Genomic DNA, 22435 nt, shown 5'->3' with positions numbered 1-22435 from the left:
TTCATCGTAGACTAATCTGTCAATAGATTATGAATATATATTATATAAATACAAAAATATATATATATATATAAATATATATATATACACATACTTTTTATGTGCCGATGTGGATGTCACCTAATGCAGCAACTTTGCAAAGGAAAAAAAATACATGTAGGATTTTGTTCACGTTACTTCTGGTCTTAAATTTCCTCCAAGCTGTTGCCCTCCTGTTGTCATGTTGTTGCTGTGTGAAGCAGGTGAGACCAGGGCTCCAGACACCCAGAGCAATTATGCGGCCAGATTTCTAACACAGAAACGGTGCTAAAACACACGCACACACATCCTTTTTTGCATCCTGGATAATGTGTTTGCTGTTTGATGTCACTATCTTTCAAAACACAACAACCGTTTTGAACGTGTTTCATCCCCAGAGTGAAATTGAGACGTCTTCTTGTTTCTCAAAAATAAAAAATGCAACACTGCAAAAATTAGCTGCTAGTTTAGACATGCTCCTAGAAAGAGATATTTTCAGTCACAGTTGCACCCTTTCCTTTCATCTCAGGATATCTTATATTGGTTCTGTAGTGGCTCGGGGAAAGATCCTTCCCTCAGCGAGAAGGCCGGACTGAAAGACACTGAGAGCAGCAGTCATGGCCTCTGATCAAGCTCTTATTTAACCTGAAGTAGTTATGGATGAGTTCTGAAGTGTGGCGGTAAGCCCTGGTCTTCCCTCCATATCATTTTGAGCTTAGAGATAACTGTCAGAGGCAAGGAACCAAATGATAATCTCCTGAATTTGTCTCACATATCTTTCAGCACTATCAATAGTAAACGTCGGGGGGGGGAACATGCACAAAATATTTGTGGAAAAAGTAGACATGTCTGAAGACTTGTATTGGAAATGTAAGTACATTTTTCTGTTGCTAGACAAAGTGTTTGAGAGAATTGTGAACCTTTTTATTGCCAGATTGCAACTGCTATAAGATATAAACTGACTATCAAATCATTTTGTGTGAATCGTTATTACTAAAAGAATTGCACTTGGTAAGATTCAGCCAAAAATGGACCTCCAACAGCTGTACCATATTTGTAGTATTTGAAGCAGGCTTGTTGTACTCGAGTCCGACTCGTGGCCTAATTTTAAGGACTCGTAACTCAACTTGGACTTGAGCAATGATGACTCGGACTCGTGCATTAACTGCATTCGGACTCGTAAATTGGAGATGAGAACTAGGATTTTTCTTTATTTTTTGTAACATGCCATAATAATTTGCCATAAGATATAAATATCTACATTCATTTTGTACTAATTTCATGCAAGAGTGTCGCACCTGAGCGCCTTAGACTCTCGGGCGTGCTCCAGACGGGGCAACCGTAAACGACTTGCACCTGTACAGGATTAAGGTGCAATCAGCGCGCCGATATAAAAACTGTGAAAACACACTTACTTTGCGAAGTATTGAGTTGCATTGCTGACACAGTGGTGCTTGAAAGTTTGTGAACCTTTTAGAATTTTCTATATTTCTGCATAAATATGACCCAAAACATCATCAGATTTTCACACAAGTCCTAAAAGTAGATAAAGAGAACCCAGTTAAACAAATGAGACAAAAATATTATACTTGGTCATTTATTTATTGAGGAAAATGATCCAATAGTACATATCTGTGAGTGGCAAAAGTATGCGAACCTTTGCTTTCAGTATCTGGTGTGGCCCCCTTGTGCAGCAATAACTGCAACTAAACATTTGCGGTAACTGTTGATCAGTCCTGCACACCGGCTTGGAGGAATTTTAGCCCATTCCTCTGTACAGAACAGCTTCAACTCTGGGATGTTGGTGGGTTTCCTCACATGAACTGCTTGCTTCAGGTTCTTCCACAGCATTTCGATTGGATTAAGGTCAGGACTTTGACTTGGCCATTCCAAAACATTAACTTTATTCTTCTTTAACCATTCTTTGGTAGAACGAATTGTGTGCTTCGGGTCATTGTCTTGCTGCATGACCCACCTTCTCTTGAGATTCAGTTCATGGACAGATGTCCTGACATTTTCCTTTAGAATTCGCTGGTATAATTCAGAATTCATTGTTCCATCAATGATGGCAAGCCGTCCTGGCCCAGATGCAGCAAAACAGGCCCAAACCTTGATACTACCACCGCCATGTTTCACAGATGGGATAAGGTTCTTATGCTGGAATGCAGTGTTTTCCTTTCTCCAAACATAATGCTTCTCATTTAAACCAAAAAGTTCTATTTTGGTCTCATCCGTCCGCAAAACATTTTTCCAATAGCTTTCTGGCTTGTCCATGTGATCTTTAGCAAACTGCAGACGAGCAGCAATGTTCTTTTTGGAGAGCAGTGGCTTTCTCCTTGCAACCCTGCCATGCACACCATTGTTGTTCAGTGTTCTCCTGATGGTGGACTCATGAACATTAACATTAGCCAATGTGAGAGAGGCCTTCAGTTGCTTAGAAGTTACCCTGGCGTCCTTTGTGACCTCGCTGACTATTACACGCCTTGCTCTTGGAGTGATCTTTGTTGGTCGACCACTCCTGGGGAGGGTAACAATGGTCTTGAATTTCCTCCATTTGTACACAATCTGTCTGACTGTGGATTGGTGGAGTCCAAACTCTTTAGAGATGGTTTTGTAACCTTTTCCAGCCTGATGAGCATCAACCACGCTTTTTCTGAGGTCCTCAGAAATCTCCTTTGTTCGTGCCATGATACACTTCCACAAACATGTGTTGTGAAGATCAGACTTTGATAGATCCCTGTTCTTTAAATAAAACAGGGTGCCCACTCACACCTGATTGTCATCCCATTGATTGAAAACACCTGACTCGAATTTCACTTTCAAATGAACTGCTAATCCTAGAGGTTCACATACTTTTGCCACTCACAGATATGTAATATTGGATCATTTTCCTCAATAAATAAATGACCAAGTAGAATATTTTTTGTCTTTGTTTAACTGGATTCTCTGTATCTACTTTTAGGACTTGTGTGAAAATCTGATGATGTTTTAGGTCATATTTATGCAGAAATATAGAAAATTCGAAAGGGTTCACAAACTTTCAAGCACCACTGTACATTACTGAGCCTTATTTCCTTGTTTGAGTTCCTGATCCCTGATTTCCTGTTTCTCATCTTTGATTCTGCCGAGTCTACGATGGCCTGTTTGTGTCTCGCTCGACCTATTGCCTGTTTCACCGTTTTACAATTTTTCCTGCCGTTCTGGATTGTTTACCGTCTTCACTTGTATTAATAAACACACCTTCTGCACTTACATCCGTCTCCCAACCATCTCTGACAGAATACCTCGCACTCCCTGACAAAGAGAAGCACATTCACCTGTTCATACGTCATGTTCAGGAACAAACTAATGTTAATGGCGTTGAAACAGCCACTGTCAAATGGTGCGGTTGGGGTCTTGTTCTCGGACTCGACTCGGATCAGTAGTGGACTTGACTCAAAATTTTTTTAATGACTTGAACTTGACTCAGACTTGAACACTGGGGACTTGAGACTGGACTCGGACTCGAGATTTAGTGACTCGACTACAACACTGATTTGAAGGATATTGATATTAGTTACAGTGATTGGTAAAGGTAAGCATTTCTACGTTTTTTGGGTTAGACTGTTTGGTTATGGTTGTACAATCTACTTTCACTCGAGTTCTCTGTTGGGAATTAGAGGCCAGTGGAGCTAGCAGGAGGTTTCTGATAAGTCTTTTATCATGGTGTGTTCCCCAATAGATAATCTATATGGCTAATAGTTTGTGGACACCTGATCATCACACCCAGATGTTTTTCTTCCCCTAACTTACCACCAAGTTGGAAGCACACAGTTAGTATAGGATGTCTTTGTAATATGCAGTATTACAATTTCCTTTCACTGGCACTATGGGGTTCAAACGTGACATTGACATTGTGCACATGTTCAGTGTCTCCATAAATGCAATGTGCAAACAAACTGAAACTAATCTTACATTCATAGTTACTTAGTGCTATTGTTTGTTAATCCTTAACAATCCTATTTAGAGTTTTGGCTAATACTAAACATGTTTAATGACGTCTTAATTTGCACACCATACTTTGTGTGGTGCGATAGACTCCAGCTGAATAAGGGTTCAGAACAATACGCTGATGGGGTAAATTCGGAATTATGTGTGATTACGACCCTTTCTAATTACCTAGATATTCATCTTTGTGGTTAATTTCAGTGTGATAAGAACATATCAGAGAGTAAGAATTAAGATATAATTACAGGGCCACCCACTGGGATAATGAAGATGAAAATATTTCTGGGTTAAATGCTGCGAGGCTGTGCCATGTATGCAGTGATTGTCTAGGTACAATACTTCCCCCTACTGGACACACCACACACGAAAACCTGGAAAGCTTTGCTATTGGTGGACGTGCAAGTCCTTAGAAATTAAGAATTTACATAACATTAAGTACAAATGTCATATACTTGCTTATTATAATTACTTATATATTACCAGACTGCACCAGTCAAAACTACACTGCCCAGCCAAAAAAAAAAAAAAAAAGCCACACGCTCTAATATTTTGTTGGAACACCTTTAGCCTTGATTATGGAACGCATTCACCATGGCATTGGTTCAACAATCTTATACAACATCACAACATTTATTTCAGTCCAGAGTCGTGTTCATTTTTCACCGAGATCTTGTGTTGAGGATGGCAGAGTCAAGCCACTGCATAAAATCTTCTCCGGCACATGCCAAAGACTTTCAATGTGGTGAAGATCAGGACTCCATGGTGGCCAGTTCATGTGTGAAAATAATTCCTCATGCTTCCTGAACCACTCTTTCACAATCTGAGCCCTAATTTTATGCCCATGCCATCAGGGAAGAAAAAGATCCATTGATGTGATAGCCTGGTCATTCAGTACATTCAGCTAGTCAGCTGACTTCATAACGTTTCTGAACCTCAACCTGACCAACTGAAGCAACCCCACATCATAACACTTGTACAGTGGCCACTATGCATAATTGGAGCATCAATTCATGCACTTCCCTTCTTCCCCTGACACACCCATCACTCTGGAACAGAGTAAATCTGGACTTATCAGACCACATGACCTTTTTCCAATCTTTACACTCCTGAGCAAATTGAAGCCTTTTCTCCTGATTAGTTTCACTAACAAGTGGTTTTCTTATGGACACACAGCAGTTTTGTCCCAATCCTGTGGGTGCTCGCCACATTGTGTGTATGGAAATGCTTTTAATTTCACTATTAATCAGTCATGAGTTCTACTGTCAATTTATTACGATTCGACTTCACCAAGCGTTTAAGTCCGACCACATTTCTTCCATGAAGCTAATGGTTCACCACTATCCTTCTATCCTTCCAGGTTTTAATAATGCATTGGATGGTTCTTAACCCAATTCCAGTCATTTCAGCAATCTCCTTACTTTCTTTGTCAAGCAAAGAAAACAACTAACATCTTTTCCACGACCACGGGATACGTCTGCTGACGTGGTTTTTAAAGAAATGAGAAGCTACTCACTGCATCAATTAGGGTCAAAAGGATTTTTGCTATCATGTATAATTTTTTTTTATATAATAATCGCTGCAGTAATTATCCATTCAAAGGCTCTTAAGTATTTGCTTATTTAAATCCAAATGGTGGCTTTTTTGGGTTTTTTTTGGCCAGGCAGTGTATTTTCTGTTTAATGCCATGAGGTATTTGAACAACACTGTCTGCTGTTTATTTACAATGAAAGAAGTAAAAGCTGTTCATGTAAAAAAACAAATTCATTTGCATCGATTTCAAATAGTTTCCACTAAAGAGACTGACACTTGAAATAAGAATCATCTAAAGAAAACCGTTAATACTTAGTCCAATACTTAGTCTAAACTTCTGTTATATAGCTGAATGATTACAGCAATCATCAGCTTATCTTTGGATAAGTGATGAGAGAATCACAGGGAAAGACTTAACTGATCACATGCAGTGTTTGTGTTTGTGTCATCTCTTCTTAATGATAAGAAGCCTCAGCTCATCGTATTGCTTTTCCTGCTCCTTCTCCTCTTTCAATGCCTTGTATTTCCACTTGGGTACCTGCAGGTACTGTGAATCCTTGCTTCTGCACCGGTTCCTCTCGGGTGTGTAGGTTGGTGGTGGAGCCTTGCACAGGCGTACTCTGGGCACCACCAGGCCTGGGCACACACTTCTCCTGTGTATTATGTACAGTGGCAGTAGGCTGTTTCTGCGCAGTGTCATGCTGGATGCCAACACCACATCTGGCAGCACTGGCACTTGCAAGCTGGCACACTGCTTCTGGTCCTTGCAAACCAGTGGCATATGACCATTTTGGAAGAGACGCTTATAGTTTTCCAGGCTCTTAAGATCCTTCAATCGCTTGTCATTGCCCCGCAGAATATCTGGGACAGCTGGTCGATGTTTGCCTACACATGGTGGGCTACCTGGGCATACTGTGCTGCAGGCAGTGGCCACAAGTGGACTTGCCAGTGCTGTGGTCAGGCGCACCATGTAGTCTAGCACACCCCCCTCCAGAGGCTCCATCCTCATTCCAAGGTTGAAGGTGCCACACATGCAGTCCAACAACCGCCTCCAGGGTACTTGGGGTTCCTGTGTCTGGCACACCATTTGAGACAGCTTGGGCCACTCCATGCGGAATGAGTCACAGAACTGCTCGGCACTTGGCCGGGTCATAAGCCTCTGCATCATCTGTGCTGTCTCATAGCGACTTGTGAAAAGTGCCCACTTGAGCGGTGTCAGCTTACGTCCATAGTCCCTCACATCAATGTCTGCACCTGCAGGAGAGAGCCAGGGAGTCAGAGATAACAAGGATGCCACAGTTTAGGAAATATTGGTGACAAAGTACAAAGAACTAGGAGAACAGACAGGGGCAAGGTGCAGGGGGAAGAAGACATGGAAACTGGCTTATACTCTTAAATCTTGGTTAAAGGCCCAGTCCTACAATACCTATAACTACAACTATAACCATAGCTATTAAAAAAAATAATAAATCGGTCCCCTGCAGTTTACCGTATGTGGTTGGTGCTCACACCAGACCGATAACGGTCCCTATAGCCCAGGCCTGGGTTTATCGGTATCGATGAGATTGCTTCGGGAGCGATTTTTCCAGGCCTGGACCTGATCCGATAAAACATTTGACAATCAGGTAATTGTTTATATGTGACATTGTCTGAGCATGTGCTATTTTTCCCGGGTATCTTTGTATATCCTTGTTGCATCATGAAGTCACGGAATACAGGTTCACGAAAAATAAAAAATATACAAAGCACGGATCTTTTATTCACGGATATGTGATTTTCCATGAAATATCAATAGTAAATTAATCAAGTAAACATATAAATGCAGGTAAGATATTTTAATTATGAACTTTGGCAGTTCAAAAATTTAATTGTTTTAGACTTGTTAATTTTTTTATCCGTGATGCATCATCCGTATGAAATCGGCAACCAATCTGTAATATATTGAAACGTCCATAACCAGTCCATAAATTACTAGCATCCATGATGCATCTGTATTAAAATCCATAATCGCTCCGTATTTTGTATCCTTTTTTAATTATATTTCCGTAGTCCGTGACCTATCCGTATTTTATCAACCACTGGAGTATGTGCATGGGTTGTTTTGAAGTCCAAGCTGTACAGTATGACCCAGAATAATGTGCTACAACTTGGAAAAAAACTTTCATGACTATTCCTAAGTTGCATGCATTTATTTACCTGAATGGCAGGACCAAGCGATATTATAGTTGGGATTATAGTTGTGGTGTGACTGTTCCAGACTGGAACTAAATTCAGGCAGAGGGATAGTCATAGTTGTGGTTATAGGTATCGGTATAGTTATTGGTGTTGTGGAACCGGGCTCTAAATCTAAAGGGTCTAAAGTGTTCTTCAGCTTGTGCCTTGTATGTAGGATGTACACTACCGTTCAAAAGTTTGGGGTCACCCAGACAATTTTGTGTTTTCCATGAAAAGTCACACTTTTATTTACCACCATAAGTTGTAAAATGAATAGAAAATATAGTCAAGACATTTTTCTGGCCATTTTGAGCATTTAATCGACCCCACAAATGTGATGCTCCAGAAACTCAATCTGCTCAAAGGAAGGTCAGTTTTATAGCTTCTCTAAAGAGCTCAACTGTTTTCAGCTGTGCTAACATGATTGTACAAGGGTTTTCTAATCATCCATTAGCCTTCTGAGGCAATGAGCAAACACATTGTACCATTAGAACACTGGAGTGAGAGTTGCTGGAAATGGGCCTCTATACACCTATGGAGATATTGCACCAAAAACCAGACATGTGCAGCTAGAATAGTCATTTAGCACATTAGCAATGTATAGAGTGCATTTCTGATTAGTTTAAAGTGATTTTCATTGAAAAGAACAGTGCTTTTCTTTCACAAATAAGGACATTTCAAAGTGACCCCAAACTTTTGAACGGTAGTGTATGTAAGTTCTGATGTATAACCCTACAAAGGAAGGTTTGCTTTTCAGAAGGGTACTCAGAAGGACCACCACCCACCCCAGGAAGCAAAAAAAAATAATACAACCCCGATTCCAAAAAAGTTGGGACAAAGTACAAATTGTAAATAAAAACGGAATGCAATGATGTGGAAGTTTCAAAATTCCATATTTTATTCAAAATAGAACATAGATGACATATCAAATGTTTAAACTGAGAAAATGTATAATTTAAAGGGAAAAATTAGGTGATTTTAAATTTCATGGCAACACCACATCTCAAAAAAGTGGGGACAAGGCCATGTTTACCACTGTGAGACATCCCCTTTTCTCTTTACAACAGTCTGTAAATGTCTGGCGACTGAGGAGACAAGTTGCTCAAGTTTAGAGATAGGAATGTTAACCCATTCTTGTCTAATGTAGGATTCTAGTTGCTCAACTCTCTTAGGTCTTTTTTGTCGTATCTTCCGTTTTATGATGCGCCAAATGTTTTCTGTAGGTGAAAGATCTGGACTGCAGGCTGGCCAGTTCAGTACCCGGACCCTTCTTCTATGCAGCCATGATGCTGTAATTGATGCAGTATGTGGTTTGGCATTGTCATGTTGGAAAATGCAAGGTCTTCCCTGAAAGAGACGCCGTCTGGATGGGAGCATATGTTGCTCTAGAACCTGGATATACCTTTCAGCATTGATGGTGTCTTTCCAGATGTGTAAGCTGCCCATGCCACACGCACTAATGCAACCCCATACCATCAGAGATGCAGGCTTCTGAACCGAGCGCTGATAACAACGTGGGTCGTCCTTCTCCTCTTTAGTCCGAATGACACGGCATCCCTGATTTCCATAAAGAACTTCAAATTTTGAGTCGTCTGACCACAGAACAGTTTTCCACTTTGCCACAGTCCATTTTAAATGAGCCTTAGCCCAGAGAAGACGTCTGCGCTTCTGGATCACGTTTAGATACAGCTTCTTCTTTGAACTATAGACTTTTAGCTGGCAACGGCGGATGGCACGGTGAATTGTGTTCACAGATAATGTTCTCTGGAAATATTCCTGAGCCCATTTTGTGATTTCCAATACAGAAGCATGCCTGTATGTGATGCAGTGCCGTCTAAGGGCCCGAAGATCACGGGCACCCAGTATGGTTTTCCGGCCTTGACCCTTACACACAGAGATTCTTCCAGATTCTCTGAATCTTTTGATGAAATTATGCACTGTAGATGATATGTTCAAACTCTTTGCAATTTTACATTGTCGAACTCCTTTCTGATATTGCTCCACTATTTGTCGGCGCAGAATTAGGGGGATTGGTGATCCTCTTCCCATCTTTACTTCTGAGAGCCGCTGCCACTCCAAGATGCTCTTTTTATACCCAGTCATGTTAATGACCTATTGCCAATTGACCTAATGAGTTGCAATTTGGTCCTCCAGCTGTTCCTTTTTTTGTACCTTTAACTTTTCCAGCCTCTTATTGCCCGTCCCAACTTTTTTGAGATGTGTTGCTGTCATGAAATTTCAAATGAGCCAATATTTGGCATGAAATTTCAAAATGTCTCACTTTCGACATTTGATATGTTGTCTATGTTCTATTGTGAATACAATATCAATTTTTGAGATTTGTAAATTATTGCATTCCGTTTTTATTTACAATTTGTACTTTGTCCCAACTTTTTTGGAATCGGGGTTGTAATTAATTTGAAAAAGCATTTTTAAAACCAATTTTGGTAGTATTAATAACCTCTGGACTGGAATGAAATCCAATGACATGCAAACTTTGAAATAATGTTACTCTCTCACTGACCAAGTGGGAACACTGAGGGACAATACCTGACATCATAAGGGCTTGGACACAGTTGGCACGGCCCTGCATGGCTGCTTTCATAATAGCCGTGAAGCCGTGACAGTTCCTGCGTTCGATGTCCACCCCAGCAAAGTAGTTCAGTAAATAGTTGGTGATCATAACATGGCCTGAATTTACAAAAATTAAACAGATATCCAAATATGCAACAACAATTTAGTATTAGATCTGAATCCCAGTGTATTAGGACCAGGTCATAGTGCATCTACCCACATCCTTCAGGAAGAGCAAAAAGACTTGTATTAAATCCATGTTTTTCAACATTTTTTCATATAAAAAATTCAGAGTGTACTACCTGCTTGTGCAGCCATCATGAGAGCTGTGTTGCCCTCGCTGTCTTGCCAGTTCACATCCACATATGGACACTGTGAGAGGGCGATGACGATGTCCACATAGCCCTGATAACACGCTACAATCAGACCAGTCTGGGAATCACAAACACAGCACTGTGAAGGCTGCAAGAGAAGGGTTGCAAACCCTAACCCTGAACTTAGACACTCATCCTACAGGGGTTTTCATGACAGGGATTGTATAAGGTGAGTAGATCCTCAGAAGATGGCGATGTTAATGGGCTCTGTGGACTCAAGGGTCATAGAGCTGAAGTCGGTGAAGTTATAATCCTGAGTTGGATCACACATTTTAAAATGGCATGTAGGCACATAGAGTATTAAGAGTTACACAGATGATTAATTAAATTGTTTCAAACTAGAATTAAAAGAAGGAAATATAAAGTCCAACAGATCGCAGACTGAAAAATACAGTATAGCTCCAGTGAGGAGCTCGGTATGAGTCATGTAGAGGAATTACAGCAGGTAAGATTGAAAATCCCCTCAACCCTGTTCCCTGATATTCATCCTTCTGAATGATATTAAGTGGATTTGTATGCAGACTATTGATGTGTAATTTTTATATTATACATAAAACTAAAATGCAATATAAAGAGGCATCAATTTGTCCTGTAGAGTTCAGGGTTCTATAAAACAACACACAAAATTGGGATGTTACATACTATATATTTTCATAAAAGCTTGAGGCAAGCATTACTCAAAACAGGAATGGCAGAAGACAGTGGGAAAGCAGATATAAACAATTATTATTAATGAAATACAGCCACAGTTCATCAGACAGCAAAAGACCCAAAGGGAAACATTGAGGATGCAAAACGATTTTTCATATTAATGTAATAGAAGCATACAAATCTATTAAACTTTATGAACAGTGTTTTCAAACTCTGTGTCAACTCCATTAGGTGGTGGAAATTTCTGGCGTGGATCTAAATGCACACAATTTATCACCTCAAAAAACCTTTAAAGCAGAGACGCAGAACCTTTATTTTTAAATACATTTCTGAGTGGATAGTATCTCCATCCTTCACTCTTGTATGCTGCATAAATGGGAATAAAAAATATATATTTTTGAGAGTTAAAAATCGAGCGCAAAGTTGGCATTGGAGCTGCCCCGCTGAGCCAGCCAGCCCTGAGTGCGTGACGTCACAGCGGGAACCGGTTTTAAGGCCGAGGCCTTTTGCAGTTATAGACCAAAGTCATATAAATAAAAATTTTATGGTGAAAGTAAGAAATAGCGTTACCGACTCGCTCAGCTAAGACTGATTTGATTTCATTGATTGTGGGTTGACTCTCATTAAAACAGGATAGGTGTTATAACTTATGCAACATCCATGTACATGCATGCATTTTCACTGATAAAACGTAAAAGGCGAATTAAATAATCAGATGAACTGAGACAATCACATTCTGAAGCAAATTAAATAATCTTATACCGCTAACTTAAACACACAATACAAGTTACATCGATTAATCTAAATGCAGGCACACATGCTGTTTTTGTTGTTTTTTATCCAAATGAGAGTCGGAGATTACCCATCTGTGTTCTCGCTTCTTGAAGGCCGACCTTGTGGCCAATTGTTTTGAAACAATCTGACTTTCAGTTGTTCGTTCAGTTCTCCTTTCATTCACTTCTTCCACGTAAGGGCGAGATGGCAGCAATATCCAGTTTAGAAATCTGACAACTGGTCCACTCATTCTTTATTTTCTCCATACTGAGTACTCCGCCATTACTGCTTGGCCCAGGCAATTACTAAAACCTGGGACGGAACAGAACGTCACCGGTTTTAGCAAGAACCGTGGGAAGGTCACTGCCCGAGCGATATGTCCCATCCTGTCCCATCCCGGGATTTACCAACAACCTTCGGCTCACACTCCGGGAGAACTGGTGCAACTGAACTTACTTTCCTTTTAAAAAAAAAATAAATGTTTTCCTTTTCTTGTAGTTTTCTTTAATTGTTGGTACTGCACCCTCTTTCAATACGGGCTTATAGCCAACGCTCCTCAACAGATCAGAGGTCTTGTACGAGTCTTCAGTAAAATGTGCAGAGCAGAGGAGAGACCACTTCGTAGGTACCCAATGTGCCCGTGAACTTCTCGAAAACGTGTCCGAATCTTTGCAGTTTGAACATTCTTGGGCCATGAATGCAACGTGAATCCATCTTCTGTCGTGTTGCTGCACCGGCCAGCAACACATCTACATGGCATGGTGATAAATTAGCTCAAAATGGAGGATCGGAGTTGCAGTCAGCTCTGTGTTTTAGTATAGCGGAAATGGCCATGAGACCGATAGACTTCCTGCTGTGACGTTACGGACGCAAGGTCATTCACTCAGACCGCTACCTGTATGAATCATTTTATTGTTAACACTTAAAACTATTCCTGTGCCATTCTTGAGGTCTCAAGGCATTTATAAATGAAAGTGAGGCCATGGCTCTGCGTATATGCTTTAAGAAGGTTCTTGTTAGAATAATAACAGTATAATGTTTAACTAGTGCCAGTGTGAGCAACCCTAGAAAGGGAAATTTCAGACTCCCTTCAGATGATTATAAAGGAACTTCTCAAGCCAAAGACTTAAAGATCAGTAGGCTGAATGGTCCAATGGCCTAATGGTTAGAGAAGCAGCTTTGGGACTAAAAGGTCACAGGTTTGAGTCCCTGGACCAGCAGGAATGTCTGAAGTGCCCTTGAGTGAGGCACCTAACCCCCAACTGCTCTCCAGGCTGCTCTGGGTATGTTGTACATCACTCTGGATAAGAGCATCTGCTAAATGCCTGTAATGTAATGTAATGAAGGGCAGTGCATTGGTGAAATAACCTTCACGCACATGCATAAGGTTAAAGCCATGACATCATATAGCTGTAAACATCTCAACCAGTCAAACTAAAGATCTAAATATGGATTATTTTGGACATGTTAAACGATCAACCAAATAGTATAACAGTGACGGGAAGGAAGTAATTGATAAAACTGCTCCAAACAGGAACCTGTTTTCTGATGAGAGAATAATAATTTGTTTTCTGATGAGGGTAAGAGTGCTGCAATCTCTTTGGAGTGACTCATATACCCCTTTTCCACCAAATCAGTTCCAGGGCTGGTTCGGGGCCAGTACTGGTGCTGGTTCACAACTCGTTCAACTTGCGAGCCAGCTGAGAACCAGTTTGCTTTTCCATAGCTTGGGGTGCTAAGGGGAGCCACTTCATTACGTCGCTGTATACGTCAGTTACGTCGCTGTATATGTCAGTTACGTCGCTGCGTTTGCATAAACCTTGGCGCGAACATCGAAGTAACAACAACACGGAGAAGAAGCAGCAGCAACAACAACAATAATGGATGACTTCGCGTTTGTACAGCTGCTGCTTCTCGTCGCTTAAAAATGGCAACCTTTTGCAGTCTTGCTATTGTTGTCGGTCTTAACAACTCCGCCCCCTCCACTGACGTAAGCGGTTCTTTCCTCTAGCCCAGCAGAGAGTTGGTGCTAGCCTGGAACCGGTTTTTCTGGCCCCAGAGCCAGTTCTTTGTCAGTGGAAACAGAAAACCCGGTTCCAAACTAAGCACTGGCCCCGAACCAGCCCTGGAACTGCTTTGGTGGAAAAGGGGCAATACACAGCTCAGTGAATCTGAATTGCAATCACAACATAATGCAGCATGTAACTGCATGAGCTTTTAGCGAACAACAGATTTGAAGCTCGTATGATGTAGTGAACTGCGAGAGAGATTCTTTTATTCGCAGCCCTGCTTCTCTCTGTGGGTCTGCGGAGACACAAAGCAGTAGGTCACTGACTGAAGCTCCATTCTGTGCAGCATAATAAGCTTCTGTCTTACGTCCAGACAAAGAACCAGTTAATGAAATTTATTTTTCTTAGTGAAAAAGGAAAGTCCTCCACAGTGCTTATAAATGGAAACTGACATTTGGTCTTTTCAAGGTGCTACACGGTGTTCAGTAGATCTGCTCATCGTAAAGGCATCTCTGTTTGAACAGAAATGTTAGAATATGACGTGATAAATGTCATACACTGCTGAGCAGCCTGTAAGTATATACATGAGTTGTAAGGAGTTTCAGCATGAATACAATGTGCTTGAACACAAACCACTGTCTGGCTTCCTGTCTGTTCCCGGGTGTAGCTGAATTCAGAACAATAACCTGGTGCTGGCTGCAATTGAATTTGAGTTAAAGCGGAGACTTTAGGCAGGAGGATTAAGGTCACCTGATGCTATTCTTGAACACACTTGTTCCTGCCTGGAATGTTTGTGTCAGGTATGTCTCAGTGCTAAGGATTTAATGCAAAGCCACTGTCTGTATGTGTATTTATTCCCTGCTCCAAATATCCAGATCTGCATTAGTGTTGGGCGTGGTCTAATCTGGACACGCCCTTAGAAAACATTGCAGAAATATACCCAGAGATAGAAATGGCAGCACTTTCTGTTCTGGCAGTTCTAACAGTTTCTCATTCTCAAATTCATTACTCAGTTTGATAACACAGTTGGACACTGTGTCAACTGTAAATAAAAACGTGAAGATTTGCAAATCATGGAAGCCCTATATTTCATTGAAAATAGTACAAAGACAACACATTAAATGTTGAAACTGAGAAATTTTATTGTTTCTTGAAAAATATGCGCTCATTTTGAATTTGATGTCAGCAACACATTTCAGAAAAGTTGAGACGGGGCAACAAAAGACTGAAAAAGTTGTGCAATGCTCAAAAAAAAATCCTAATTAGGTTAATTGGCAACAGGTCAGTAACATGATTGGGTATAAAAAGAGCATCCCAGAGAGGCGGAGTCTCTCAGAAGTAAAGATGGGGAGGGGTTCACTACTCTGTAAAAGACTGCGTGGGCAAACAGTACAACAATTTAAGAATAACGTTCCTCAGTGTAAAATTGCAAAGAATTTGGGGATCACATCATCTATGGTAGATAATATCATCAAAAGATTCAGAGAATCTGGGGAAATCTCTGTATGTAAGAGACAAGGCTGAAAACTGAAATTAGATGCCTGTGATCTTCAGGCCCTCGGGAGACACTGCATTAAAAGCAGATATGTGTCTGTAGTGGAAATCACTGTATGGCTTCAGGAACACTTCAGAAAACCGTTGTCTGTGAAAACAGTTCATTACTGCATCCACAAATGCAAGTTAAAACCAAATATATACAATATCCAGAAACAGCGCCACCTTCTCTGGGCCCGAGCTCACCACGATGTCTTCCAGGCTAAAGAGGAGAGGGACCATCCGGCTTGTTATCAGTGCCCAGTTCAAAAGGCAGCATCTGTGCTGGTCTGAGAGTGCATTAGTGCACATGACATGGGTAGCTTGTACATCTGGGAAGGCATCATTAATGCTGAATGATATAAACACGTTTCAGAACAATATGCTGCCATCCAGACAAAATTTTCAGGAAAGGCCTTCCTTCTTTCAGCAAGACAATGCCTAACCGCTTTCTGCACATTAAAACTGCATGGCTCCATAGTAAAAGAGTCCAGGTGCTAAACTGGCTTGCCTGCAGTCCAGACCTGTCTCCCATTTAAAACATTTGGCGCATTATGAAGTGCAAAATACAACAAAGGAGACCCCAAACTGTTAAGCAACTGAAATTGTTTATCAGGCAAGAATGGGACATCATTTCTCTTTTAAAACTACAGCAATTTGTATCCTCAGTTCCCAAACGTTTACAGACTGTTGTTAAAAGTAGAGGTGATGCAACACAGTAGTAAACATGCCCCTGTCCCAACTTTTTTGAAATGTTTTACTGACGTCAAATTCAAAATGAGCATATATTTTCCAAAAAACAATAAAATTTCCGAGGTGGCACGGTGGTGTAGTGGTTAGCGCTGTTGCCTCACAGCAAGAAGGTCCAGGTTCGAGCCCCGTGGCCGATGAGGGCCTTTCTGTGCGGAGTTTGCATGTTATCCCCGTGTCTGCGTGGGTTTCCTCTGGGTGCTCCGGTTTCCCCCAAAGACATGCAGGTTAGGTTAACTGGTGACTCTAAATTGACCGTAGGTGTGAATGGTTGTCTGAGTCTATGTGTCAGCCCTGTGATGACCTGGCGACTTGTCCAGGGTGTACCCCGCCTTTTGCCCGTAGTCAGCTGGGATAGGCTCCAGCTTGCCTGCGACCCTGTAGAACAGGATAAAGCGGCTAGAGATAATGAGATGAGAATAAAATTTCCCAGTTTCAACATTTGATATGTTGTCTTTGTACTATTTTCTATGAAATATTGGATTTCCATGATTTGCAAATTATCACATTCTGTTTTTATTGACAGTTTACACAGTGTCTCAACTTTTTTGGAATTGGGGTTATATTTTCTAACATATGTAATTGGTTCTATTTCCCAAAATGTGAACAAACTTGTAGCCTAATTGAATCCACCACTACTCTGCTCTGACCAGGCAGTTACTAAGGACCAGCACACATTCATGTTACACAGTCTTTGTTTTTTTTCTGCAAGCTTCATATAAGACCGTTCGCACAAGCGTAAAAATTTCCCAGTTGTATGATTTGATTTTTTTTTTTCATTTTTCTTTATTCATAGTCTGGCTCCAATTTCGAACTATCCCCTTAAAAATTCTCTCCTCTCAAATTTTGCACCAATACCTGAAAGTCTACTACATACTGTGTGCACATCCTTCTGTTGAATTCTTTCATCTAGGGTTGTTTTTTTTTTCATCCCTAATATCATTGCTGCATTTTCCAGAACAATATTACACAAATGCTTGGGCTAAATTACAGTGGTGCTTGAAAGTTTGTGAACCCTTTAGAATTTTCTATATTTCTGCATAAATATGACCTAAAACATCATCGGATTTTCACACAAGTCCTAAAAGTAGAGAAAGAGAACCCAGTTAAACAAATGAGACAGAAATATTATACTTGCTCATTTATTTATTGAAGAAAATGATCCAATATTACATATCTGTGAGTGGCAAAAGTATGTGAACCTTTGCTTTCAGTATCTGGTGTGACCCCCTTGTGCAGCAATAACTGCAACTAAATGTTTGCGGTAACTGTTGATCAGTCCTGCACACCGGCTTGGAGGAATTTTAGCCCATTCCTCCATACAGAACAGTTTCAACTCTGGGATGTTGGTGGGTTTCCTCACATGAACTACTCGCTTCAGGTCCTTCCACAACATTTCGATTGGATTAAAGTCAGGACTTTGACTTGGCCATTCCAAAACATTAACTTTATTCTTCTTTAACCATTCTTTGGTAGAACGACTTGTGTGCTTAGGGTCGTTGTCTTGCTGCATGGCCCACCTTCTCTTGAGATTCAGTTCATGTCCTGACATTTTCCTTTAGAATTTGCTGGTATAATTCAGAATTCATTGTTCCATCAATGATGGCAAGCCATCCTGGCCCAGATGCAGCAAAACAGGTCCAAACCATGATACTACCACCACCATGTTTCACAGATGGGATAAGGTTCTTATGCTGGAATGGAATGTTTTCCTTTCTCCAAACATAACGCTTCTCATTTAAACCAAAAAGTTTTATTTTGGTCTCATCCGTCCACAAAACATTTGTCCAATAGCCTTCTGGCTTGTCCACATGATCTTTAGCAGATTGTAGACAAGCAGCAATGTTCTTTTTGGAGAGCAGTGGCTTTCTCCTTGCAGCCCTGCCATGCACACCATTGTTGTTCAGTGTTTTCCTGATGGTGGACTCATGAACATTAACATTAGCCAAAGTGAGAGAGGCCTTCAGTTGCTTAGAAGTTACCCTGGGGTCCTTTGTGACCTCACCGACTATTACACGCCTTGCTCTTGGAGTGATCTTTGTTGGTCACCCACTCCTGGGGGAGGGTAACAATGGTCTTGAATTTCCTCCATTTGTACACAGTCTGTCTGTCTGTGGATTGGTGGAGTCCAAACTCTTTAGAGATGGTTTTGTAATGTTTTCCAGCCTGATGAGCATCAGCAACACTTTTTCTGAGGTCCTCAGAAATCTCCTTTGTTCGTGCCATGATACACTTCCACAAACATGTGTTGTGAAGATCAGACTTTGATAGATCCTTGTTCTTTAAATAAAACAGGGTGCCCACTCACACCTGATTGTCATCCCATTGATTGAAAACACCTGACTCTAATTTCACCTTCAAATTAACTGCTAATCCTAGAGGTTCACATACTTTTGCCACTCACAGATATGTAATATTGGATCATTTTCCTCAATAAATAAATGACCAAGTATAATATTTTTGTCTCATTTGTTTAACTGGGTTCTCTTTACTTTTAGGACTTGTGTGAAAATCCGATGATGTTTTAGGTCATATTTATGCAGAAATATAGAAAATTCTAAAGGGTTCACAAACTTTCAAGCACCACTGTACATGACGTTAAAGCAGGTTATAGTGCAGAACAGCTGGAAATTTCAGAAGGAGAGAAGCAGCTTTCGCATGAATTAACCCGTTCCCAGAAGAGCATTCCCAGAATGATAGATGTGCCAACCTCTTTGATATGATAATAACCTTTGCATAAGCATGATGCTGCTATCCACACCTATCATCTCTAACGTCATAATCATAGGCTCCTCAGCGCTTCGGTGGAACAGCACATCTATTCCCAGCTCAAAACACCATTCTTCGGCCTCTGTCAACACCCACTGTGCTGTAAACAGGTCCTAGAATATTATGCAGTTAATTATTGTGAGATTGTCTTTTTTAATAAGCAGCCACATAGTCTAGAGCGCATAATTGCTTATTACTTGGGTGGAATCCATCTTAATGAGTATTCGATGGCCATGCAGGTTCAAAATCAAAACCATTTAGCAAGGCAAAAAATAAATCCTGGTGTACATTATGAACAGAAAGTTAAAATTCACACAGGGGTTTTTCAGGTTCATTCCATGGTAAAGAAAACTTTCATGGACGTCACAGATTTTTGTTTTTCACGCATGTTGCCAGGTAAACAAAGAAACAGCCATAACAGTTAATAATCAAAATGGAGACAACTGCAGTCAGTACAATCTCTCTGAAACAATTAAAAATTTATTTTATACCAGCAGATCGCGTCACATACAAAAGCTGAAACATGCAGGCATCAAAGTTCCATAGAATTTACCCACAAATGTATTTATTTATTATTTATTCTGCACACTGTTCTCTCTCTCTCTCTCTCTCTCTCACACTGTGTGCACGCGTGTGTGTTCACTGCTTCAGGTGGATTTCACCACTGCAGAGGAGGAATTTTGCTGTGCTTGAGTGTACATGTGACAAAAATAAAGGCTTCTCCTTCTTAATTGACCCACATATGTATTTATTCCACTTAAAGTGTTCAGCAAACCAGCTACCGGATTTGGGACACAACGACATCCTGAACTATTTAGTATTTGGGACTTCTACATAGGGCGGCACGGTGGTGTAGTGGTTAGCGCTGTCGCCTCACAGCAAGAAGGTCCGGGTTCGAGCCCTGTGGCCGGCGAGGGCCTTTCTGTGCGGAGTTTGCATGTTCTCCCCGTGTCCGCGTGGGTTTCCTCCGGGTGCTCCGGTTTCCCCCACAGTCCAAAGACATGCAGGTTAGGTTAACTGGTGACTCTAAATTGACCGTAGGTGTGAATGTGAGTGTGAATGGTTGTCTGTGTCTATGTGTCAGCCCTGTGATGACCTGGCGACTTGTCCAGGGTGTACCCCGCCTTTCGCCCGTAGTCAGCTGGGATAGGCTCCAGCTTGCATGCGACCCTGTAGAAGGATAAAGCGGCTAGAGATGAATGAATGAGACTTCTACATACACTGGAGATACTAAAGGCTTACAAAAGTAGAGATGCTTAGCAATATTTCGAGGCAGGTTTGTGATGGAATGTTATGGGAAATTCCCAATAAAGAAAAATACCATTTTACGACAAAGGGAAGCTCAAATATGGATTTTAACAGTAATAAACAAGCCAGGGCCTAGATCTAGCATATTTTATCGTGTTTAGCTGAGTCTACATTCTCCGTACATAATAAACATGCTGCTAGTTTTGCCAAACATTAGGTCTAATAAAATATATCACGTTCAAAGCCCACATCCAGATCTACATTTTAACATTGCACAGTGCTTTCACACTAACCTGATATAAAATGTTCTCCACACAGATGAGTGTTTTTATCACCCAGTGTTCCTGTTTAACTGCAGCTCGCCATTTTGCTCATCTTTCTGGGTTTGCCGGGAAACAGTGAAAAGTTAAACCAGGCTTATGTCCATGTCTGTTATTACATCCAAAAGCACTACAGGTCTCTGGCATTGTTCCTTCAGAACTGTTACAAGTTTATCTGTAGACATACTGAGTTTGGCTTACAATCACTCGTGTACACTTGTGCTGGTTGCTTTGAAACACAAGGCCCGCCCGGCAATATGGCCGTGTAAACAAATCCACAGTTGCGATGACATCATATGAAAGTCCTCCACAGAGAGCTGAATAACACACTCATCACTGTGATGTAGTGACTAAATATAAATGTGCCAGATTGAATTTGAAGTTGGTTAGTTGATTGGTTAAAATAAGCACATTAACCTGTGTGATGTCCCAGATGTACTAGGGTTTTGCAGCGTAATGTCTTTCTTACTTTGTCATTGTAGCCTTGCGCAAGGACACTAGTTAGTGCTAAACCAGTGCAGGACTACGCTTCCCAGAGCGCACTGCAGCCGACAAACATGGCCGTCCTGGAATACAACTCCCAAACACACCTTGCTCATTGCCACATTCACAGTCATTGGACTCCTAATCTCACACACACACACCTGTTTTTGGTTTTCACTAATATGCATCCCCCGTTTAAACCTCTGTCTTTTGGTGTCTTTGTCTTGCTGCTGTTGTCATTGTCACTTATAGTGTTGTGTGTCACTTTGATTGTCTGGTGTCAGAGTAGCTCTTGTTCCTGTTTTGTGAGTTCACAAGTGTTTACACTTCTAGTTTGTGCAGTTTACTTTGAAAATAAAATTAGTTCATTTAGACACAAAGAGCACAATGCAAAATTCTGTTCAGAAAATGCCAGACAAAGAATTTAAAATATGCTCCGGGGGTGTACAAAATATCTTAAGCTCTAAAGGTCATTTGTAATGGCAGAGTATGCAGGCTGAATTACACTTCCATCAAACCTTACCCTGTTGTTTTTATCCACTTCTTGAACTTCGTCTTTACTGACTCCGTTCCTGATCATCATTTTGACTATGATGGCATTGTTACTGCAGCACGCCATGAAAAAAGTGAAAAGCTCTGAACCCTCAGGGGTTGGAGATCTCGAACACGTGACTGAATTGTTAGGTGGATAGAAAGAATCATCTGACACAATGCTTTTGGTGTCTAGTAATTTGAAGAATTCCAATTCATCAAATTCCCGATAGACACTGTTGTCGTCGTCATCATCATCATCATCATCGTCAGAATAACAAGAGTCCTCTTTCTCCTCTGTATCACTGGTGCTGTGTATAGAGGTTTCCATGACAATGCTGCAGGTTCCCGCTGCCATTTTGATCTTGTCCCAAAATTAGATCTTATCAGCACCATTTAACCAGTGATTCCGGATCCAACTGGAGCAAGAAAAATCTTACAAATCTGAAGCAACACAGACAAAATGGACAACAACCTCAGCAGATACTTCAGACATGAGGAACAGTCATGGTCTAGCCTAAGAAAATTCAACATTGCTTTGCTTTATAGTTAATCTCTAAAATTACCACTTGCTGATGTCTAGTTTTTATACTACCAAATTGTCTTCATTGATTTACTCTTTTATTTTACCTGTCAAGCTTCGTTTCTGAGTTATCAAATATCCAAAAAA

At 40.8% G+C, this 22435-nt stretch overlaps 1 protein-coding gene across 1 annotated transcript; it reads right to left on the bottom strand.

Annotated features, from left to right (window-relative positions):
* Positions 1 to 5980: 5980 nt before the first annotated feature.
* On the bottom strand, positions 5981 to 22123 carry ankrd33bb (ankyrin repeat domain 33Bb). Its single transcript, XM_060918961.1, has 4 exons — positions 21758 to 22123; positions 10626 to 10755; positions 10300 to 10440; positions 5981 to 6789 (listed from the first exon to the last, which is right to left on the bottom strand). The coding sequence occupies exons 1-4, from the start codon at positions 22121 to 22123 to the stop codon at positions 5981 to 5983; spliced, it is 1446 nt and encodes a 481-aa protein (XP_060774944.1).
* Between the last annotated feature and the right edge of the window lie 312 nt (positions 22124 to 22435).

The sequence above is a fragment of the Neoarius graeffei genome, chromosome 1 (assembly GCF_027579695.1).
Source record: "Neoarius graeffei isolate fNeoGra1 chromosome 1, fNeoGra1.pri, whole genome shotgun sequence".
Taxonomy (NCBI): Eukaryota; Metazoa; Chordata; class Actinopteri; order Siluriformes; family Ariidae; genus Neoarius; species Neoarius graeffei.
This window is presented reverse-complemented; position numbering and strand designations above follow the sequence as displayed.